We start from the raw sequence: 20,800 nt of genomic DNA on the forward strand, positions 1-20,800 counted from the left end.
CACTAACAGCCGAGGTCTTGTAGAATCAAGAATTGAGAACGAAGCGGAATTGGTTAGCGAACGAACGAACGAACGAACGAACGAACGAATGAACGAACGAGCACAGAGAGCAGTAGAGAAAATGCTCTCCCATATAACTGCTACTGCTTTTGCTCCTCTCTCTCTCTCTCTCTCTCTCTCTTCTCGCGCTGCAAATATTTGAACGTTTTTCGTCGGTATCCATGACGACGTCAAGCCTTATATACTGGCAGGGCCCTCGTGGAACGAACGAGCATCCGGCAAATATTTGCGCATAGAGTAGGAGGAGGAGGAGAAGTTTGCGGAAGGCCCGACTTGCACTGCTAGAGAGACTCTCGAAATCCCGAAGGCCGCGAGAGAGAGAGAAAGAGAGAAAAAGAGAGAGATCAGAGGGGAAGGGAGGAAGAATCGAGAGACAGACAGACTGACATAGACTTCGTATCAATATGCACTCACTGGGTTTGTGTGTGCGCGAGCGCTGCTTCTGCTCTCTCCAACCAAGTTCCTGTCTTTTTATACATGTATTATATGCGCAGCCGAAAAAGCTGATGGCAAACGAGCACGACTGAACGAGTACGACGTCGACGACGACAACGATATCGCCCGGATTACGTATATACGCTCGTCAATGCTCACTCGGCCCCCGTCTCTGCTGTGCTCTTTATATACATATATGCCTATATGTATGTGTACGCAAAGGGAAATCACGAGAATTTCAAATTGAGCTACGTGTGGGCTCACGCTGTGCATGCAATATATAGCGCCCCGACACGAACGACGAAGAACAAGAAGAAGAAGAAGAAGCGATAGAAAAGCAGATTCGACCAATGTGTATATAAATCATCCTCGCACTCGCGCTCCAAGCTGCTCGTTTTAATGCCTGTAACGAATGTTTAATAATACCGATATATATTCCCGGCCCGACCGTGCAGAGCCTGAGTACGCGCAAAAAAAGGCAACTCTCGAGCACGTCGTTACCCATCCATTGTTTCAAGTGAAAAGCACGAAAAATACTTAGTATTTACCTCCGATTATGTACCGACTGCTCTCTGCTCTGCACAATAATAATCGAGTGTATGACTTGTATATCGCTCGAGTTGCTCGTACATTTATACCATCGAGAAAAATTCTCAATCTCTGTTGGCGCGATTATTGCTCCATTGTCGCTTAGCATATGGACCTTTTGCTGCTGCTCTCAGAGCCATTCTTCGACGTATAACATCGTATAATATACCTACAATGTAAACGCGCGTGTGTGTGTGCGCAGCTCGTCGATCCCCCCTTATACCTTTTGCGCGGGGCCAATTCTCTTTGCGTGACCAACTAGCAGTAAAACGTCAATGGTGGATCAAATTTAATCTTATTTTTATTCACAGGCCGACCCTTATCTATACACGAGATTTCCCCTGGTGCTTGTAGCCCCGTGTTAGCGCGCGCGCGTTCGGGCCTTTGTCACGCGCGCTTCAATGCGTCGCCGCCGCCGCACTCGCCTCTCGAAATAAGGACTTTTTCCCCTGGCGTATTTGCACCCTCCTTGTGTGTATACGCGCGCCCGAGCTCACACGTATATAACATTATATACATTCGCGCACGTACGTACGTATTATATTATAACTGCCAGAATTCATCGCGTCGATGCCGTTAATGACCACTTGAAAAATCACGCCGATCTGTAATAAAAAACGCGTACGCGCGCCAGTGTACCGATGCGTTCCAATTACTTGTACCTATTGCTCGTAGTGCGTAATAGTATCCACTAACCTGTTTCGATTTACAACGACAGCTCCATTGTAAAAACTGAATTCATGGTAATTTTATATGTTTTCGCTATAATACCATCGTTTTGCACTCGACTCTTTTATAAATTGCTCCCGAAGTTGTTGTGAAAAGCTCGACTTTTCGCCTTGATTCTACTTATATTTAGACGACGAAATTCAATTCAAACATAAAAAAAATTCGTTGTATCGCATTATCATCGTAGACCACAAAACCAAGATAAAGTAGTGTGTAAATAGACGGTAGTGCAATATTCAAAGTTGGATATGGCATTCGCAAAGTGTGCGTGCACGTATACATTATCCACACAAGCCAAGTAAGCTGCCAAGCAGCAAGAAGGATGGATAGAAGTCGTAAGGGAGCAAAACATCCCCCTTCAGTGGCTCTAATACGCGTACACACGCACGCACACTGGGATCGAGGGTCTCGTCAGGCGTTAAGCTAAATTAACATAAGAGCGTGTGTGCAAACATCACCAACAGCAGCACCAGCAGCACCAGTGGCGGCGGCAATGGCAGCAACGCTGCTGCTACAGGGAAGCGAAGCGAGAGAGATAGACGAGAGAGTATGTATGTGTGTGAGCTTACTGTACATATAACGTATATGTACTCTCTCTCTCTCGCTCCGTGTTGCTGCCATCGTCGTCGTCATCGTCGTCGTCGACGAGCTAGATAGAGATCACGGCTGTTAGCAAACTATGGAGAGAAGAGAAGGGTGGGAACACGTGTCCCTCACTGAGATGGTTAATTACTCGTTTCTGAACGCCGAGAGTGAGAGAGAGATGAAGAGAATTTCTGCTCTATACTAAAAGCACAAGAATGAACATATACAGCGATGATAATAATGTTGGATTATGTATGCCCAAGAGCGAAGGTATGAAAAGCGCGTTCTGTCGGAAGAATCAAAAGAGAGAGACGCGGTGTGCGCCATGATCGTACTGCAACTGGATATAATATTTTTTCCCCCCGAATAGAGAGACCACATCGATTTGTCTTTTCATGTATCTAACCCTATTTCATGTAATATTTTTTTTGACGTGTAAAAAGTCTTTCAATGCTATTAAAAGTATTTCAAAAAAATAAATTACCCCAGTTCTTAAGTATACAGAAGTGTACAGTTTGAAAAAACTTACATTGAACATATCTTAAGTATAAAAAAATAAATAATTGAAAACTTTTGAATTTAAATGTTGTTGGTGCGGCAAAGTATATGATGAAAGGAAAAAATCATATTAGAAGAAAAACTGATGTTGTAAAATAAGTATATGATCAAAATCAATACGAGTAATAGATACCGAACTTCTGAAGTAAAGACAACATCAATATTAACCAACTAAAAACGAAACAGCCTGAAAATATCGTTTGCCTACTGTAGCAATTCAAATTATTATTGCTTAATTTAATATTGCATAGCCAATAAAGCTTTAAAAACAGTATTTACAAATACCTCGACACTTGTAAAACTTTGATAATTAATAACGAAAACTCGTTTTGAAAATTTAATTAAGATGAACGCTGCGTGCTACTTGCATTTATACAGGCAATATTAGCAGTAGTTTTAGTAGTAATGGTACAAAGTCTAGCGTTGTCTCTTCGCTTTATACACAATTGTGCAGTCTGTACGCGCACGTCTCTTCTCTTCCTCCTCTCTTTCTCTCTCTCTTTCCAACACCCACGCGGAACTCGTCGTCGACTCCTTAGCCTTTCATTCTCCCCGGTGAATATATATACGGCTGCGAGCGTATAGAGCTACTAGTAGCGATTCACATTCTTGTCGACGCACAAGACCTTCCATCCTCTCTCTCTGCATGTTTCTATCGTAGTTTCTCTCTCTTCTCTCCTTGCAACGAGACACTCTTCTCGATTTGAATGGAGAAATGTTTCCTTCGCGGATATGTGCGTGCGTGTCACCTATACTCGCAGATTTAACTCACGATCGCGCTCGACGTCTTCGTGTGCGCGAGCTTGCTCGTGTCGCTCTTTCCCTCTCTCTCTCTCTCTCTCTGTATCGCTCCAACGACGAATGCGGAATATATTATATATGTACCTTCAAGTTTTGCAAGGCATTTATTACTTTATGTCTCGCAAGCGCTTACATATACGACGCATTTGAATTTCTCTCTTCACCTTTGGCTGCGTCTCTCTATATAATATGAGTTTGTATGTGTATTATTCACTTAGCTGTGTATAAAAATCTGCGTGCAACTGCAAGATGGCAATTTTTTTCTGTAAAAAAACCCTCAAATGACTGCTTGAAATTCATGTTTTGAAATCATAAATGTACGTTCCGTCGAGCTTACAAGATGCCACGATCAATAGAATAGTCACGAATTCGATGTCGAGCTGCAGGGGGAAACAAGGGAAATAATAGCGTAGAAACTTATTTCTCTCTCTCCCACACACACGCAACAACAAGCCGCGGCGGAGTGTTAATTTTTTTATGCTCGTAATTTGTTGTAAACCGCAAAAAGTTGAGTACATACACACTGCCAGCATCGTTACGTACTTACGGTTCGCTTGAAGTAAACTTTTGTGTTTGAACGCCCGACTATATATTTCATCAGTGCACTTTCTCTTCCGCTCGCCTCATAGCATGGTATACTCGATCGTCCTAACTCCGCAGAACTTGAAAAGGATTTACCCTTCGCGTCGATCCTTCACTCTGCATTATCGCTTAATAAGGGCTATATCGAAATTTCCCAAGTACGCTTAGGTTAGAATCCACAGATTATACTTACTACTGGGTATTATATGATGAAATGAAACGAAAACGACAGCACAGCCCACAGCGTAAGGGAGAAAATGTCGATTTGCACCCGGGGGGAGTGATGACGAAGTGGTTTTATATATCTATATACGCGCGCGCACGTACAGCGGAGAGAAAGTATTACCCTCGCACCCTGTTTTTCTATACAGTTATGCAGACATTTCGACGACCCTTTCGAATGTAGTACATATCAGTCAGCGGATCGTTGTTAGCTCCATAGATTCTCTTCAATTTTCCTTCGCCTTATATACGTTCTGTCGTTTTTTTTTACGATTTTCTGCCTCGTATATAAATTCTCACGTTATAGCGACGTATCGCGCGCTCACCATCTATATATCCCTCCGCACGCATCGGCAACAAATTTTCACAATGTAAAGGCGCACACGCGAGCAGTCGTCGAGCCTGCGGCTAAGGACAAGAAATATAAAAGGGGCAATTCACGAGTTTCTTGGTGTTTAAGAGGGTTGAAGAATATATAAACTCGCTTGGCGACTTTATCAAAGTATATATACCTTAAAGTACGTATACATAATGCATTTACGCGCACACATGCTCGCAGCAGCAGCTCATGCAGCGGCGCGTAAACGTAAATTTCATTTTCGTCCCATTCGCGCCCATAAAAATTGCACGTATTTGTAGCGGCAATGTACAAGCGGCAACGCGCGGAACATCGTAAAAAGGTAATTTTATGCCTCGAGGGAAGAAAGAAAAACTCGCGCGCAGTATGTGATAGGCGATAGGTGTGTGTGTATATGCACGGATAAAAAGGGTAGAAGTCGGTATATAACTCTTGGCTGAGCTGTGTGCGTGTATATAAAAGGGTGGTATTGTCGGTAAGTGTCAAGGCAGGCGTGCCATTTACGCGCCGCGGGACGATGCGGGGCTAAACCATTATACAGCACACACACACACACACACGGAGAAGCTTCGGTGGCAGTGCATACATAAGAAGGACAGGGGGTAGGGGGCGCGTTCGAACCGCTTCGGTTTAGTGATAATTGTAACATATTCGACCCCTCCCCGCATGTATGGATACGAGCTTTATACACTTTTACCCCTCTGCTTTTAATAGCTTTGTAGCGTCGATAGAAATACACGCGATGCCACCGAGTACCTACTTATTCGGTAAATATAATGTCCGACGCGTCCTTTCCATTATCTCGAATTGATGTATACACTTTTGCATGTGTGCTTGCGATGTCGTTTTCAGCCTCGAGCGATCTGTGTTGGAGCAGGCTTATATATTGGAGGTTGCGACTGCGTGCAGACTGCGTCTTCGATGACAATCGAAAGTTTTCGCATCGTGGAAATCATTACGATAAATGGAGTTTCGCGCTGCCGAGGGAAGAAATGGATGGAATAATTCAGCGTCACGGAGCGCGCCTTCGTCGTGTACAATACGCTTCATTAAGCATTGCCAATTGTAGAGGGAAGTTTGATTTGCCGAGACTGAACAGCCGATCAATGCTATATGGACTGCTATATTCCGTCTTCTTATCGAAATATTTTTCTTATATCCTTACGAGCTCGGGATTTCTCTCTCTCTCTCTCTCTCTACCCTATGTATATATAGAGATGTATTCGAACGGCAGAATCAGCGGGAACTTGGCCCTGGGCAAATAAGTAAGCGCTTCCATCATATCGAGCAAATAATAAAACGAATAATCCCGAAGGATTTTTCCTTCAACCCCTCGGTGCGTGCAGATTTAACTCCCCTGTCCCTAGGAGTCTAGTCGGCGAACCCTCGAAAGAGAAATTGATAGTCTCTCTCTCTCTCTCTCTCTCTTTCCCTCTCTGGCTTGTTTCATCCGCATCGTGCTCGTATAGATATATTTGCGTCGGTGCGTGTGCTGTAGTATAGTAGAGATATATATCTGTTCTGCGGCAGCGCTTCTACTTCTTCTCTTTTACAAGTGTACAGATGGAGGCGCTTTGAAGAGCATTGTTATTTGAAATTCAGTCGTTTCCAGTAGCGAGTAACATCCGCAATTGCGCAGTCAGGCCGATGGGGTTGCTACTTCTTTGGATGTTTAGTGGCTGAGCCAACAAGGCGAATACTTTACACACTTGCATACGCACACGCACACGCGCGCATACATGTATATGAACGCACACAGGCTTACACATAAAAGAGGAGGGGAGGGGGGGGGGGACTTTCTGACTCGACAAAGGGTGTACAAATATCGGCCAACTGTCACAAGCCGCTTGTCTGCGCGAACTCCCTTGGCGGGCGGTACACCGTATACAAGCTTTTCCTATCTCTCTCGCAGCAGCAGCAGCAGTAGCAGCTTTTGCCAAATAGAAAGGGGTTGCTGCTGGCTGGCGTGACTCGGCGGCGACGGTATGCGAATAAGCGCAAGGAGAAAGAGGGATGATGCTGCGCGCCGTCGTACAAAGGCCAATTCGAGCCGAATGAGCCTTCGAGTGAAAAGGCTGCTGCCGCACTGAGAGAGAGAGAGATGCTAAGAAGCTGCACAAAAGCTCGCACGTCGCGCAGTGATAATGCCGAAGAAAGAGAAGAAGAAGCAGCAGCAGCAGCAGCCAAGAATATATAAGGAGAGAAAAGCAGCAGAGAGGGTGAGCCCAACCAGAGAGGCGCTACAACCCGTTTGACTACCTAATCTGTTACTGTTATAAAAGCCTGTTTTGCCGCTTGCTCGTTTTATTAGGTGCTCGGTCCGTGTTTGTAAAGGCGCACCGACGACGACTCACCCTCTCTGCGCACTCAATCTGTTTTCTATCCTTTTACCTTAACCCTGCTGCTACGCGCACACACAAGCGGGCACACGCAAGTTTGTATAAGTATAAATGTCTCACACCCCGATGGCGTCTTATGTGTGAACGCATTTTACTTTTGTCTACCCTTCCTATACACACACACACACACACACACACACTCATAAACACACGTCAAGGTGTTATCTGCCTTGCTCTGTTTTCTTTCTGCACTCGCGTATCCAGTTTGCGAGTTCATGCGGTGCAAGATGGTGTGAATAAAGTGACACCTTTTGTCGTGCGAAAAAAAATTGATGTCTCAATTGAGAGGACAATAGACCCGTCTTTGCGATCGTGCACTTACGCAGAGGGGAGAACACACATAGACACGATGGATTTTGCAAAAATAATTCACAGGGTCAGGCGGGTTTCGATGCGCGCGCCCGATACATAGATTTTAATCGACGACGAAAGATGGATGCGGGTCGAGTGCGCATTATTATATATAACTAAGTCGCGCGCCAGTATCATAATTTCGTCGATGCAATAATCGATCGATTTACGATGGTCGCGTATGAAGTTGCGAATCAGTTGCCGCGTGCACATATCCGGCCGTATGCGTTAAAACATAATGCAAAATAGTGGTAGGTAGCATATCGGGTAAGGGTGCGCAAGCCGCACCGAGAGCCAGCAATGAAAACCGCAAACGTTGCATAATGGCAGAATCGTATATACATACATGTATCGTAGAGAGAGAGAGAGAGAGAGAGAGAGAGAGAGAGAGAAAGCCGAGGCGGCTACTAGCCTCAATTGACGGGGGTGAAAATCGTCATCGTTGCCGCGCGCTGTGTATATACTAGGGCGCACATCCCGCAGCCAGACGCGCAGGGGTCGGACGCGAGGATTTAGTAGGTATATAGCAGCGGCAACGAGTACAGCGGGCGGGTGTGGGCGAGCGAGCGAATAATCGTAGCGTGTGCGCCGCTTCCGCGTCATCGAAACGAGCAAAATCTCCCTCTCTTTATCGTATACGTAAACATATAACACATGTACGCGTAACTACCGACCAGAGAGGGAGAGAAAGAGAAATACACAACGCGCCGCATTGGAATCCCATTGCCGATCATTAAGTCATGCATTATTTATGTAATTTCTCGTCTCCCCTCCCGCGTGTTCGTACCCACTATATACAAGCGTCACGAGCTGCTGCTGCTGCTGCTGCAGAGAGCAGTGCGAATCAAAATGCATTGCTTATGTAAATACAGGCCCTCGTGCGATCGTGGCCACCCGCGATCCTACGGTAATGAATACGTCGAGGGTGTGAGAGGCGCCACGTAGCGGATGCCAAAGTTCAACGACTGATTTTGCTCTTTATCAACGACGTTTTTACGATTGCTGGCAAGGGCCAGACGCGTCATTTACATTTTCGCTCGATTTTTTCCAACTAGAACAACGACAATTGTTGAAAATTTTGTTAAAAAAGAAATCAAACATCGATATCGTTATGCTACCTTTAATTACGTCAAGTCGAACAAAAAAAAAACAACAACAACAAAAGCTACACGAGGCAATGTGTACAAAGCTAAGGCCTGGCAGCAAGTGTAAAGCTATTCGAGCGTGTAAATTCGCATTGCACACACGTAAATGGAAATCTAATTTCGGTGGCTTGGCGTACAAACGCCGTGTCGGGGGTAGAGAATTGATGTGCAACGTTATCGAGTATTCGCTGTCGAACTTGCTCGTTTTACATGCGCCTAATCGATAGTCGATGCGCGCACCGATGATATGATTATATACGTATAGCATATATATTTTCAGCATACGAGCCCGTTTGAGGCTGATTTCGCGCTGAGCGTGCTCAGTGAGTAAGGCATTCGTATACAGTCGAGGAGAGCAGCGCGCTATGTGGCGACAATTCACACTTCTCCTCGTACTGAAATCAATTGAATACAGGTCGAGGAGCCCTGATTACAGTCGAGGAGCCCTGATTACAGTCGAGGAGAAGTGTGAATTGTCGCCACGTAGCGCGCTGCTCTCCTCGACTGTATGCGATCCCGCAGACTCGAGCCGAGACGACTCGCTCAGCTCGCGTGCGTGTAGCCTGTGCTGTCTGCTACATGTCAAAGTGGCAGGCCAACTCGCGCTGCCTTTAACCTCTCTTTCTTGAATACAAACATATCTACACGAGATAGAAATGTCATTTTTAATTCATATTTGTGTTCGCACTAAACACGATGACTGTAAAAATGAAGCAGTAGAAACTTAATAATGGAAAGAAATGCAGCGTGACCGATGTTATACCGACTTTACTCATCAAGACACTAGGAAAATCAGTGTAATGAGATTCAAGTTGGCACAACCAGTGCTTTATGCAACCCCTCGTTTTTCAGAAAAAACATATCCACACAAGTTGCATGTACAGGTATTTTACACGAGACATACGCATATACAGTATGTAGACGAGAGCCTAAAACTAGCGGCAAAGTTACAGTTTTAAGTTTAGAGTGCTATAAAGAAATTAAATGGAACATAACAATTATGCATGATATAGTTCTCAAAACGAGCTCTTATGCAGAAAAATTGTTAACACATCAATGGCTGTTAGCGGTGTGGATACGTCTCAGCGTGTTTGCAGCGTTGCGGACGCTGTAGTGCCTCGGCTGCTTCGCTTCGCTACGCAGCCTCGGCGACTACAGCGCCCCAACGCTGCAAACACACCTCGACTGTATCCACACCACATACAGCCCTTGATGTGTAAATAACTAATAATGAATGAATACATATAAGCTGAAAAGCGTGGCTACAGTGGCAGTGCGTCGACCCTTGGAATTAATCATTATTACACGCATTCGAATACTAATTTAGGAGCCGGACGTATACAAATATTCCCATGGTCGAGTCGAGATTCGTAACTTACGAACGAGCCATTGAATCGAGTCCTCGAGAAACGTGCGCAACACACTGCATATCTTGGCACAAGAGCGAGCTGCAGCTTACACAAGGGGGGACACGTGGCCAGCTATCGATATCGCGCGCACATAGAGAGAGAGAGAGAGTCGGAGAAAGAGCGAGAGATCGAAATGTCAAGAGGGTCGGCAACGGTCGACGAGCGCGAAGGGGCCATAATACAGAACAACTCAAAAGCCGAGTGTCCTCGAGGTCAGTTATCCGTATTGTATTGCTTTAGTAAAGCTCGCTCCTACGTATCCTATATATAGGCAACATATACGAGAGTACACACGCATACATGTATATACGACGCGCACACGTACACCGAATCTCGTAGTTGAACTTTCTCTCTCTCTCTGACCCACGCCCCTCGTCGTCTGTGTGACCAAAGCTGGTCATCCATGGTCATTCAGTGGTTGGGTATGCCGCCTGCCACCGCGATTTCGTGGTTCTTGCGGTCAGATGGAAACTACGTCGGAGTATTACGTATACCTATAGGTATATATATGTACGAGCCCGAGTGTGTACGTGTGTGTGTGTGTGTGTGTGCATGTGGGTGTGCGAGTAAGAGTGCTGTAGGTATATATAGATATATATTTAAATAAAGAGAGGGAGGCAGAGAGAACGAGATTTAACCACCCGTTATCCACCTTTATTTGTGCGCGCGCTTAACCTTCTCCCACCGCACATCTCTACCGCCAGCGCCAACCACCCACAAGCTCGGGATACACATGGAAACAGTAGTTGTAATAGTAGCGCGGGAGCAGTGCCAGTAGTTGTAGTAGTGGTATGGCAATAGTAGTAGTAGTAGTAGTAGTAGTAGTAGTAGTAGTAGTAGTAGTAGTAGTAGTAGTAGTAGTAGTAGTAGTAGTAGTAGCTCGTCGTCGTAGTTGCACACGTGAATTTACCTTGTAGAGTGGTATGTGTTGCAGAGTACGGCCGCAAACGTGGTAAATGTCATGCGAGAGGGAGAGAAACAGAGAGACAGAGAGAGAGAGGGAAACGCGCAGAGTAAATCAATTGCGTTTCGTCAGTGAGTTCGCTTTGACTATATTTGATTCTCTCTCTCTCTCTCTGTATATCCTCATCCACGATGCCTCACAGTTCTCTCGTATACCTATATACGCGCATGAATGCTACTGTGTGTATGTATACGCTTATACGTGTGCAGTTGAGCCCAAACAGCCGCCCCGAGGTCGTTGCTATGACTACGACGACGACGACGACGACGAGGAATGAAATTTTACCGCTTGTTTATCGAAATGTTTTTAAATTGATGCCTTTTGAAAAAATAATCTAGTTATTTCTCGACTGCTTTGGATACCCGCGCAGCAGCAGCAGCTCCGCCAGCGTACTCGACGCGCTGGAAGCCCTCGACGTGCTAAAGCTCAATTATATACGGATCGCGATTTTTGTATTCCAGCCGAAAAGTCGTTTTAATTTTACAGGCCGCTTTTAACGCTGTTTCCTCCATCGAATTAAAAAAGTTTCCGAATCGCCCTGTATATACTGTGGTAGCTGAGTTGTCCAGTTACCTTTTTTTTCTCTACGTGCATTGAATAATCAAAAAAAGACCAAAACTTCAAACGTGTCCGATCACAAATGTGTCCATCAATCTCGTACGTCTCCCTCCCTCTCAGTATACGCTCGAGTTTTAGGTGCAATATAAAACATGCCCGATGCATTTTCCAACTCAAGCCACAATTCGCTCAACAAATCAGAACAAAAAGGCAGCATCAAATTTCACCTATGCTCGACGTCCACCACATAAATTTACGCGAAAAAACGAGAGAGAGAGAGAGAGAGAGAGAGAGCACGAGAGAAAAAAGAGGAATGTAGTCGAGCAGGAACCGAGGGAAAATAAAAACGAGCTAATGCGTGCATAGTTATACGTTAAAAGAGAACGAGTGAGGTAGGGGGTTAAAAAAGAGTGAAGAGAGAAACGAATAAAAGCACTGGTAGGTTGATCGAATTATCGAACAGTCCGCGTCGCTGCTACGTTACTGCAACGAGAGGGAGAGAGAGAGAGAGAAAAACGCGCGTGAAAGGAAAATTGATGCTGATTGAAGGGAGGCGCGACGTTTCTCTCATTAAACGTCATTCGTTAGTCACACACGGCGGGGAGAGGCGAGAGAGCAGCGACGCAGCAGAGCAGTTCTGGCCGCTCGTGTTGCATTTTGTTTGCTTGGAAATTGCCGCGATGCACAAAACTCACTCATCTGTCACGGGGCTCGGGCTCGCGACGCTTGTTATGCAAAATCCCCCGCACACATATAGACTCACGATTTCAAAGCGCTCGGCCCGGACTACCAGTGCGTTGACCATCGGGCAGAGCGAGTCTTTTTCATTATTCATCGACTCTCTACCCTCTCGGCCTCTACATACACACCAGTAGGCAGCGACACCACGCGCGACTGCAGCAGTTATGTATAATGTTTGAATACGCGAGCAGCGAGCATCGCAAACATTCGACCAATTAACTTGTAACAATATTGCCACCTGCCATGGAAACGATATCGATCGCGAAAAATGGAAAATAAGGCCGGTTATAGCCTCTCAGTTGCATCTAATCAGGCGTATAAGGCAGAGAGCTGCGATGTATTACATGGCGTACGTAGCTGTGTTCAACAAGATTTGCGCGTGGCCGTAGCCGTGTGTAGGCGAACGAAAAAAAGAGAAGAAGAAAGTTGGCTCTCGAGAAAGGGCTAGCTGGCTGCTATAGGGGCGAAAGCCAATGAATAAATTGGATCGGCCGGCTACTAGCGCGCGCACCTCTGTGTTATATACCGAGTCTCTGCTGTGTATACACAGACTGCAGTGTAGCTATATAACGACAAATAGGATCAGCGATTCCCAAGTCGATCGCTACCGCTGCTGCTGCTGCTTGCGCCGCTAGTCCAGTGCTCACATCCAGCCGAGCGTGAGAGGCGAGATAGGCTAACCCGCCGCGCGCTTTTACACGTGTTAGCGCGCGAGGCGTCGAAGTAGTTTCGCACCGAAGACCCTTAATAACATCAACGTCGTCGTCGTCGTTCCAGCGTGTCCGAGTTCTTTTGCGTGGCCAACGAGTAGAGTATTATGTATCGGAAACCGGATTAGAGACTCTACTACGGCTCCGCAGTCTTTTGCGCGCCAACCCTTTTTGCGCGCAAAGAGAGAGAAAGAGGCGAGATTAGCGAACTTGTCTATCGGCGAAGCCTTCCTTTTTATGTTCGACTTTCTCTTACTTACTTTACGTTCGGCCTAATGAAAAGTGATGAAAAATTGATGCACTGCCTGCACACGCAACGACATTGAATCCTATCGCTTATTGGCTTGTTGCGTGAATCGGCGTTCGACAAAGGCTGCTGTATTGCGAGCGTCCCTCTATACGCGATCGTTATCGAAAGCAGCAGCACCTTCGAGAGATGGCTTATCGGCCCCTCCGAATTTTTTACAAGCATCTGCTTTCCTCCCTTTTTTTGCTGCGAAAGTACGGGCATACTTTTGCTTTTTTTTTAGCCACGTTATGTGGCGTGTCGACGTTAAAGTCACGCGAGCAGAATCAAATGGCGCATTGTCTCGTGTGCGGCTTGCGGCCGAGATAGCCTCATGCTACAAGATACTTACACTTGCGATTTATGCGAGTTATAAGCCGTTAACGATTTTTCTTTTTGACGGATTAGGCACGCAACGCACCAGGGCCCGAGTGACGAAAAAAGCCTTGCATTTCGCAAGCTCCGGATGACGTGCGTACGTGTTACGGACAAAGTGAAATTAATCGGCTCTACGTGAAAATCACCGACGCGCATACAATCGGGGTATCGAAGCAGTAGATTGTATACACACCGATACAACAAATAGTTAACAATTTAAAATTCATTTTTACTCGCTCGTGCCCGTAGTACTCGCGTGCTTGCGTCATGCCGCTTGCCGAGAGAAGCAGGAACCTTGTAATAGAATATTATACATATCGCATACACGTGCGGAGCCGTCGTAAGCGCTCGCGGAGAGAAATTGGTTTGCACAAAGAACAATAGAAAGTATAGACACGCGAGCACGATATGCAGTCGACTCGCTCGTGTGTATTGACCGACTGCGAGGCTCGTCCCCGCGCGAGCGCGCATTTACCTGGCAACATGTAATAATTAGGTTAATACCTCGGCATTATATATTATGTATACGCTATAATACACAAGCGCGCATAGCAGAACTGCAGAGTCGCTAACGGTCGCGAAATTACATGCTCCAACGCTCCTTATATGCTCGGGCTTTTTCGTATTTATTACCAAGCCGACTGGCGAGGAGAGCGCGTGCGCATTATTATGGTCTATAAAATTTGTTTTCTTTCTTTTGGCCTTTTTTTTCATCTATCTCGCGCTGCCTGCACCTGTGTTCAGCTCAATAGTTTGCGCCTTCTTTTTTGTCTCTAATATATGACGTGTGGCATTGTTTTGCAAATTATACCTGCGTCGATGAATATTTAGCCGCGAATAGGCCGTTTACGTTATAAATACGAGTTGCTCGGAGCCCGACGTAACGCCAACACCTATAAAATACGTTTCACGAAGGAAAGGTTTATTTTCAAATTGACTCTCGTTCGGGAGGAGGCGAGACCGGCTCGTTCTCGACGAGCTACGTTAATAAATATTAATTTATCGATCGCTACGAGATTATGTTAATGGCGTATCCTGCACACCAAACGTGTATTTTTTCACGTTATACTTATAACGCATTAATGTATACGGCAAATTAAGAGAGAGAACATTGACTCCGCGTGTGATTTATCTCGGTGTCACCGTTGAAATTCGTTGGCGGTATTTGTCAATTTCCAAGAAATTTCTTCGCCTTTTTTCCTTCCTCAAAGACTATAGACAATAAAACAAAAAGAAGAAGAAGGCTCGAAGAATTTCTTGACTCGAGAAATTGTTTAAATGCGAGAATGGTAAAAAGGTTATTGGCCAGAGAAAGCATCGAACAGGATGTGTGAGTGCGGTACACATACGCATGCGTGTTATATGCAAGCAGCGGCCTAGTGTTGATTTTGCAGCTCTCTTGCTTCCGACATTGTTTAATGATTGCGCTTTGTTTGTGTTCCAGGGTCCACCGCAGGCCGGCCAGCAGTTCAAATTCACAATCCTCGAGTCGTGCGATCGAATCAAAGAGGAATTCAATTTCCTCCAAGCACAGTACCACAGGTATGATTCCCCCTTCGATATTATACATACATATATAATACCAAGTTGCTCTCGATCTTTCCTCTCTACATTTATCGTGACTTTATATACATGATATAAATTCTGTCGTCTCTGTATCGCCGAAAGTACGAAACTCGTGTTTTATCCGTCTTTCCTCTCTTTGCCGAGAAATGTTGACGTAATTTTTTCGACGAGCAAATAATCATCGTCATCTTGTCGGGCAAAGATCTCGGCGACTAGATTGTAATAAGCTTCGATGACGGACGTTCATAAATATAAACAAATCCATTGAGGCTCTCCGAGTGCGGCATTAATTAAGTCGTACTTATATACATGTAATATAACAGAGCCGTGGCGCGTAGGAATGAGCATCGATGTTCGCGCGCGCCCTCGCGTATATACAAGCAATTGGCAAAGTGATAATATCTCTTCGTCTCTTTCACTGGCACTTTAGCGTCGGGCTTGGGAATTGTAATATATAATGTATATACACGATGGCGAACACCTGTCTACTAGCCTTGCGCGAGCAAATATTAATTTATTATGTATTTACTCGACCGCAAGCTGAGCGTGTAAGCCAACTCGAGCGTGTTTTCTCTCTCTCTCTCTCTGTCTCTCCCTCTTTCCCTCTTTGCTCTACACGCCACACCATCGTGTGCGCGCGCGCGCGCTAAGTTTCACCGGTTTCAATGCGAAACTGTTATACTCTCGGAGCCGCGTGCGAACTTAAATAATGGCTTATACGAGCCTCTCTCTCTCTCTCGCTCGTGCGCGCCCCGCGTCTGGGTAATATATAATTTATACATTTGAGAAACTTGACAGAGTCAAGTTGTCGCGTTCTCAAACTCATTTATAAAAGGATGGATGCAGTTGAATTTGTAGTGGATAATTTACTTAATACGTGCTGCGCGCGCGCGCGTTCGCCGCGTGGATTTTATCGACTTTAGCTCCCAAGCGATCTGTACGTGTATTTCGCGCGTAGGAAATGATTAATCGGATTTATACCGACGAGAGCAGAATTGGATTTAGATAGCAGCTTTTGCGGCTAATGAAACAAGCTCCGCGCATACATATACACACGAGCGCTGCGCTGCATTATAAAATCTAAATTTACTTTCCAATAACATAATTTCAGGCGAATTCTATAAATGAACTGCATCGAGTGTAAAATTATCGTTTATATATGTGTGCATACATCGAACATGTGTGTGTGAGCGCTAGCGTTGCCGAGCTATATACATATGCAATTGCCGAGCTATACATAGAAATTAATATCGAACTCGCGTGTTCACGGTCGTAAAAAAAGCCAACATTTTTCGTCTGGCTTACGGTATCACAGAGAGAGAGAGAGAGAGAAAGAGAGAGCAAAACAGAGATTGGTCGTGGCAGGGCAGTTAGCAAGTTGTTGTACACGTTACCGCGAAATCCATCTCTCCCGCTGTGCCATCGAGTAATTTCAGTTTACGGAGTTTTTTTTTGCTCTATCGTATCAATCGACGGCAGTGGCATAGGCTTCGCGCACGCATGCATGGATATTTTCGACTCTACCCGTGTGTGTAAACGACCGAACATGTATGTTTTTTTCTAGCAGTTAATTTTTTGCCATCGCCCGCGTATCTGAAAAATATCTGCGTGGTTGGGATTTTCCCGGCAGAAAAAATAACGTTTGTACGATATGAAAAAAAAGGGAGGGAAAGAGTACATATTTTGAAAAAGAACGAACGAGAGAGAAAGAGAGTTTCCAAATAGTTCTTTCATTTATATGTATTTCGTTGATTTTTGTGTACTCGTTGAACATTCGATCGGAATATATATCTGAAAAGAGACCGATTCCCTGAGCCCAAAACTCGTATTTATCAGTTTTTCAATTTTTAACCGTATACACTCTATGGCTTGATGATAGTCATTCGCTTTTTCAATATATATAGAACTACAGAAGAATCAATCAACGAAATAAAATGAGCGAAAATCTCTCAATTCAATGCACGGTTTAATTCGGACATTTGCTCTCTTGATTGGTTTCGATGTGCAGATGTTTTATTAAAAAAGCAAAACTCGCCACAGAAAATGGTGCGTTTCCCTACTGTTGAGATTCGCTAAGTGTTAATTTAAGTATAGATCTCGGAGAAAAGTAAATTAATATACGAGTAATAAAATCATTATTATTTTTCGTACAAAGAAAATGAGTACATGAAGCCGATAAATTTTACTTTTGGCATTAACCAAGCAATTTGTATTCTTGACTAATATTTTAAAGCTTAAGTGTTGGTCGGCTATTTCTTTAGAGTTTCTATGATACACGACTAATTCGCGCAAACAATAAAAAATTACGATTTTCAAGTTTATGAGAATTAAAATGAGAATCTTTATAATGTTATAATATGCTGATTCATTTGCGTATTCAATGTAAAGCCTAAAATTTATATCACTTTAATACCGATGATTACAATTTTTTTTTACTTTTCCCGTCCATTCAAATTAAGTTGAGTTTGCGTAATCTTATAGAACGCGATACTTTTTTACAGTTTGCATTACAACTATAATTGTTGACAGCAGATGTTCTAAGCGATCGTTTGGTGTGTATTTTACCTATCACAAATATATAAAAGTGTTCGCTACGCGTGTAAAGCAAAAAGCTAGATAAAATTATAATTTTTATTTATTCAGTGTCAGAAACAAAAGATAATGGTTTGCTTTACGAAAGTGCCCCTTAAATGTACTTTTTCATTAGAATCAATATTTATTAAGCCAAGTAAATTTGAAATAAATCCACACGTATTTATAAAAACGTTTCATGGAATTTCGAGGATTGGTGATACATATTAATTTATACTTTTTTCCTTTCATTGTGCATCGGTACAGCTTTAAATTGGAGTTCGAGAAACTTGTCAGTGAGAAAATTGAAATTCAGAGGAATTGCGTTATGGTAAGCAGCAGCCTAGGAGCATAATAATGAATTTTAAGTCTCACACTTATTGTTACACATACATACTTTTATATTTTTCACTTCATTAATTTTTAACATTTATTAGTCTATTTGAATATCTTGTATTGATCATAATAATTGTGCACTTAATAGAAAATTGTTTATATAAACTAATACAATTTTTCTCTCGATGTAAATATTTTTGTAATCTGCTTGAAAAATTATGAAGCACGTTTTTTCAATGTTTAATACGTCGAATCAACTTGAATAAATCGTTCATAAATCATCCATAAAAAAGTGTAAAAATGAATGTATCATTTCATTACGTAGTGTCTAATTGTTAGATGACGTTTAATTTAAATAATATTAAAAAACACATAATATAACTGTAATTTTTCAACATTCAAGTCATAAATTAAATACTATTCATCGTAACTAGAAACATTTCAAATAATGAAATTCTTCTTACGATTGACAATTCATAATCACTTGATTCTTTTATAATACAATCATTGTTTGCTGCGACTGCACTAATTGTGTGTTTTATTTGAAGCTTGATTGTAATTTTGCACTATCCCATCGCCACTCCTCGAAACTCAATGATATTTACTAGTGTTCACGAGTATTTTTTTGAATTTTATTTTCTTCAAATGTTTGTTCGTCTAAAAAAATTTCCAATAAACTCATAATAGTAATACTTTTTGCGCTTGCATTGAAAATTACTGAGACGACTTTCATTTCCTCACGAATGTATAGCTGAGGTATGCACACTTAGCGCGAGTATCCTCGATTAGCCGACTTGAGCGTTGCGTAAGTATTATGAGCAAAAAAGTCATTTTCACGCACTTGTTCACATTCTTTAAATTCTTTTAAGCAAACGACGTTAACTATGCGACGAATACATTTTGCGATGATTTGCAGAGGTTTTTGTAAGTTCACTAACATTCGCCTTCACTTAAAAATGCAAAATAACGATAAACCCGTAGACTATCGTCAAAGATTAATTCATTAATAGCAAAGAGCACAGGATTTAGTCGAAGAATTTCAATTTTGTTCCCTTTTGTTTATATATTGTCGTCCATCATCGAAGAGCCTGGAGCACACGATAACCGAGACACTGAAATTTTCCGCTCGCAGCCATTTTCCGTGCTTCTCTCCCGTGCGGATAAAAGCTGTGAAATATGTCAATGAGAAAGCCTAAAAAAACTACATAATATGCTACCTCATTAATGTATTTCATCGTCCTTTGACACTTGAGATGCTTCACGACGCGCACATGAATATCGTTTATAGCTTTACACATGCATTACCTTGCTTATTTTTGTACAGTATTAAATTGGAGCTGGAAAAGCTTGCCCAAGAAAAATCCGAAATGCAGCGCCACTACGTTATGGTAAGTACATCATAATAGTCCACCTCACTTCATCATTCTGATCATTCTCATTTCATTTTTCAATCGTTGCATGACCTTTGTACCTACTCACGTGTAAATAAAAAAATTTAATAACTAATATTAATTTGTTGCATAATTCTATGTGCTACGTATTGAGTATTCGATCATACTTACATTTATTACATGTACAAATGGCGCTATTATATCGCGCCCCCATTATATTTCAAATATCTATAATTAAAGTATTTTTTCAAAATAAAATTTAAAGGTACGATAGAAAATTTTATTGATTTAATTCCGTATGTTACTGTTTGAATTTTGATTGCGGTTATTCTGCGAATTAAAGAGGAAGTTTGATGAATCATGCCTGCGATCGAGTTCTACTATATTAATAATTATGTCTTATCTCGGCCTAGCTAATGTTTACGGCTATTGCGTGGGACGTCATATCAAGCAAATATTTTGATTAATTTCAATTTTGAATAGGGTCACTTTTATCAGACAAAATATACCCTTGAAATATTGTGGACACCTGCTGAATACGACGATCAAAAGATACACCGGTAATTTATGTTTCGGTGTAAATCTTGATGCTTATCTCAAGTTAACAAAATGTTGCAATTATTCCGGCTATTAAATAATTATCAAAATAATCAAATTCACCGATCAAGAGTATAGCAGTCAATTTTAATCATCACGATGAAAAAGAAAAAAATGTAACTAGTTATCTCTTACATCGGAACGTGTTATAATTTCATTTATCTACGAAATTGTTTACAGACATATACCTTTTCAGGTTTTTCCGCCACCAATTTCACTTTTTCGACTCTCAGCTCTCATAGAATTGACCAAACTCTCTCCACGGGTTTGATATCTCGAATTTCTTGGGATTTTATACGATCTTGTATATATTAATTTTCATGACGCTATCTTATCGGCCTGGCGGTTAGCTAAAGCTGGCTCTGCGTGTTATAGAGCTTTCTTTCAACGCTACGCGTTCGAAGAAGATCAAGTATTTGGTTATTCTTCATGCACACACATACATTTAAATGTAAAAATGCTTTGCACTTGTTTGATGCT

At 42.9% G+C, this 20,800-nt stretch overlaps 1 protein-coding gene across 4 annotated transcripts in view; it reads left to right on the forward strand.

Annotated features, from left to right (window-relative positions):
- The window catches only part of LOC106649384 (protein groucho-like), a 94,114-nt gene that overhangs the window by 15,677 nt on the left and 57,637 nt on the right, over positions 1-20,800 (forward strand). For 3 of the 4 annotated variants that reach the window (XM_023460287.1, XM_023460289.1, XM_023460290.1), the window contains exons 2-3: positions 15,304-15,401; positions 19,657-19,720. In XM_023460287.1, coding sequence (XP_023316055.1) covers positions 15,304-15,401; positions 19,657-19,720 — 162 coding nt within the window. Of the gene's footprint in view, positions 1-15,303; positions 15,402-18,263; positions 18,328-19,656; positions 19,721-20,800 lie in introns of all 4 variants that reach the window. The other variant, XM_023460288.1, reaches the window with a different exon arrangement.

The sequence above is a fragment of the Trichogramma pretiosum genome, unplaced genomic scaffold, assembly GCF_000599845.2.
Source record: "Trichogramma pretiosum strain Unisexual culture from Peru unplaced genomic scaffold, Tpre_2.0 scaffold45, whole genome shotgun sequence".
Lineage (NCBI taxonomy): Eukaryota > Metazoa > Arthropoda > Insecta > Hymenoptera > Trichogrammatidae > Trichogramma > Trichogramma pretiosum.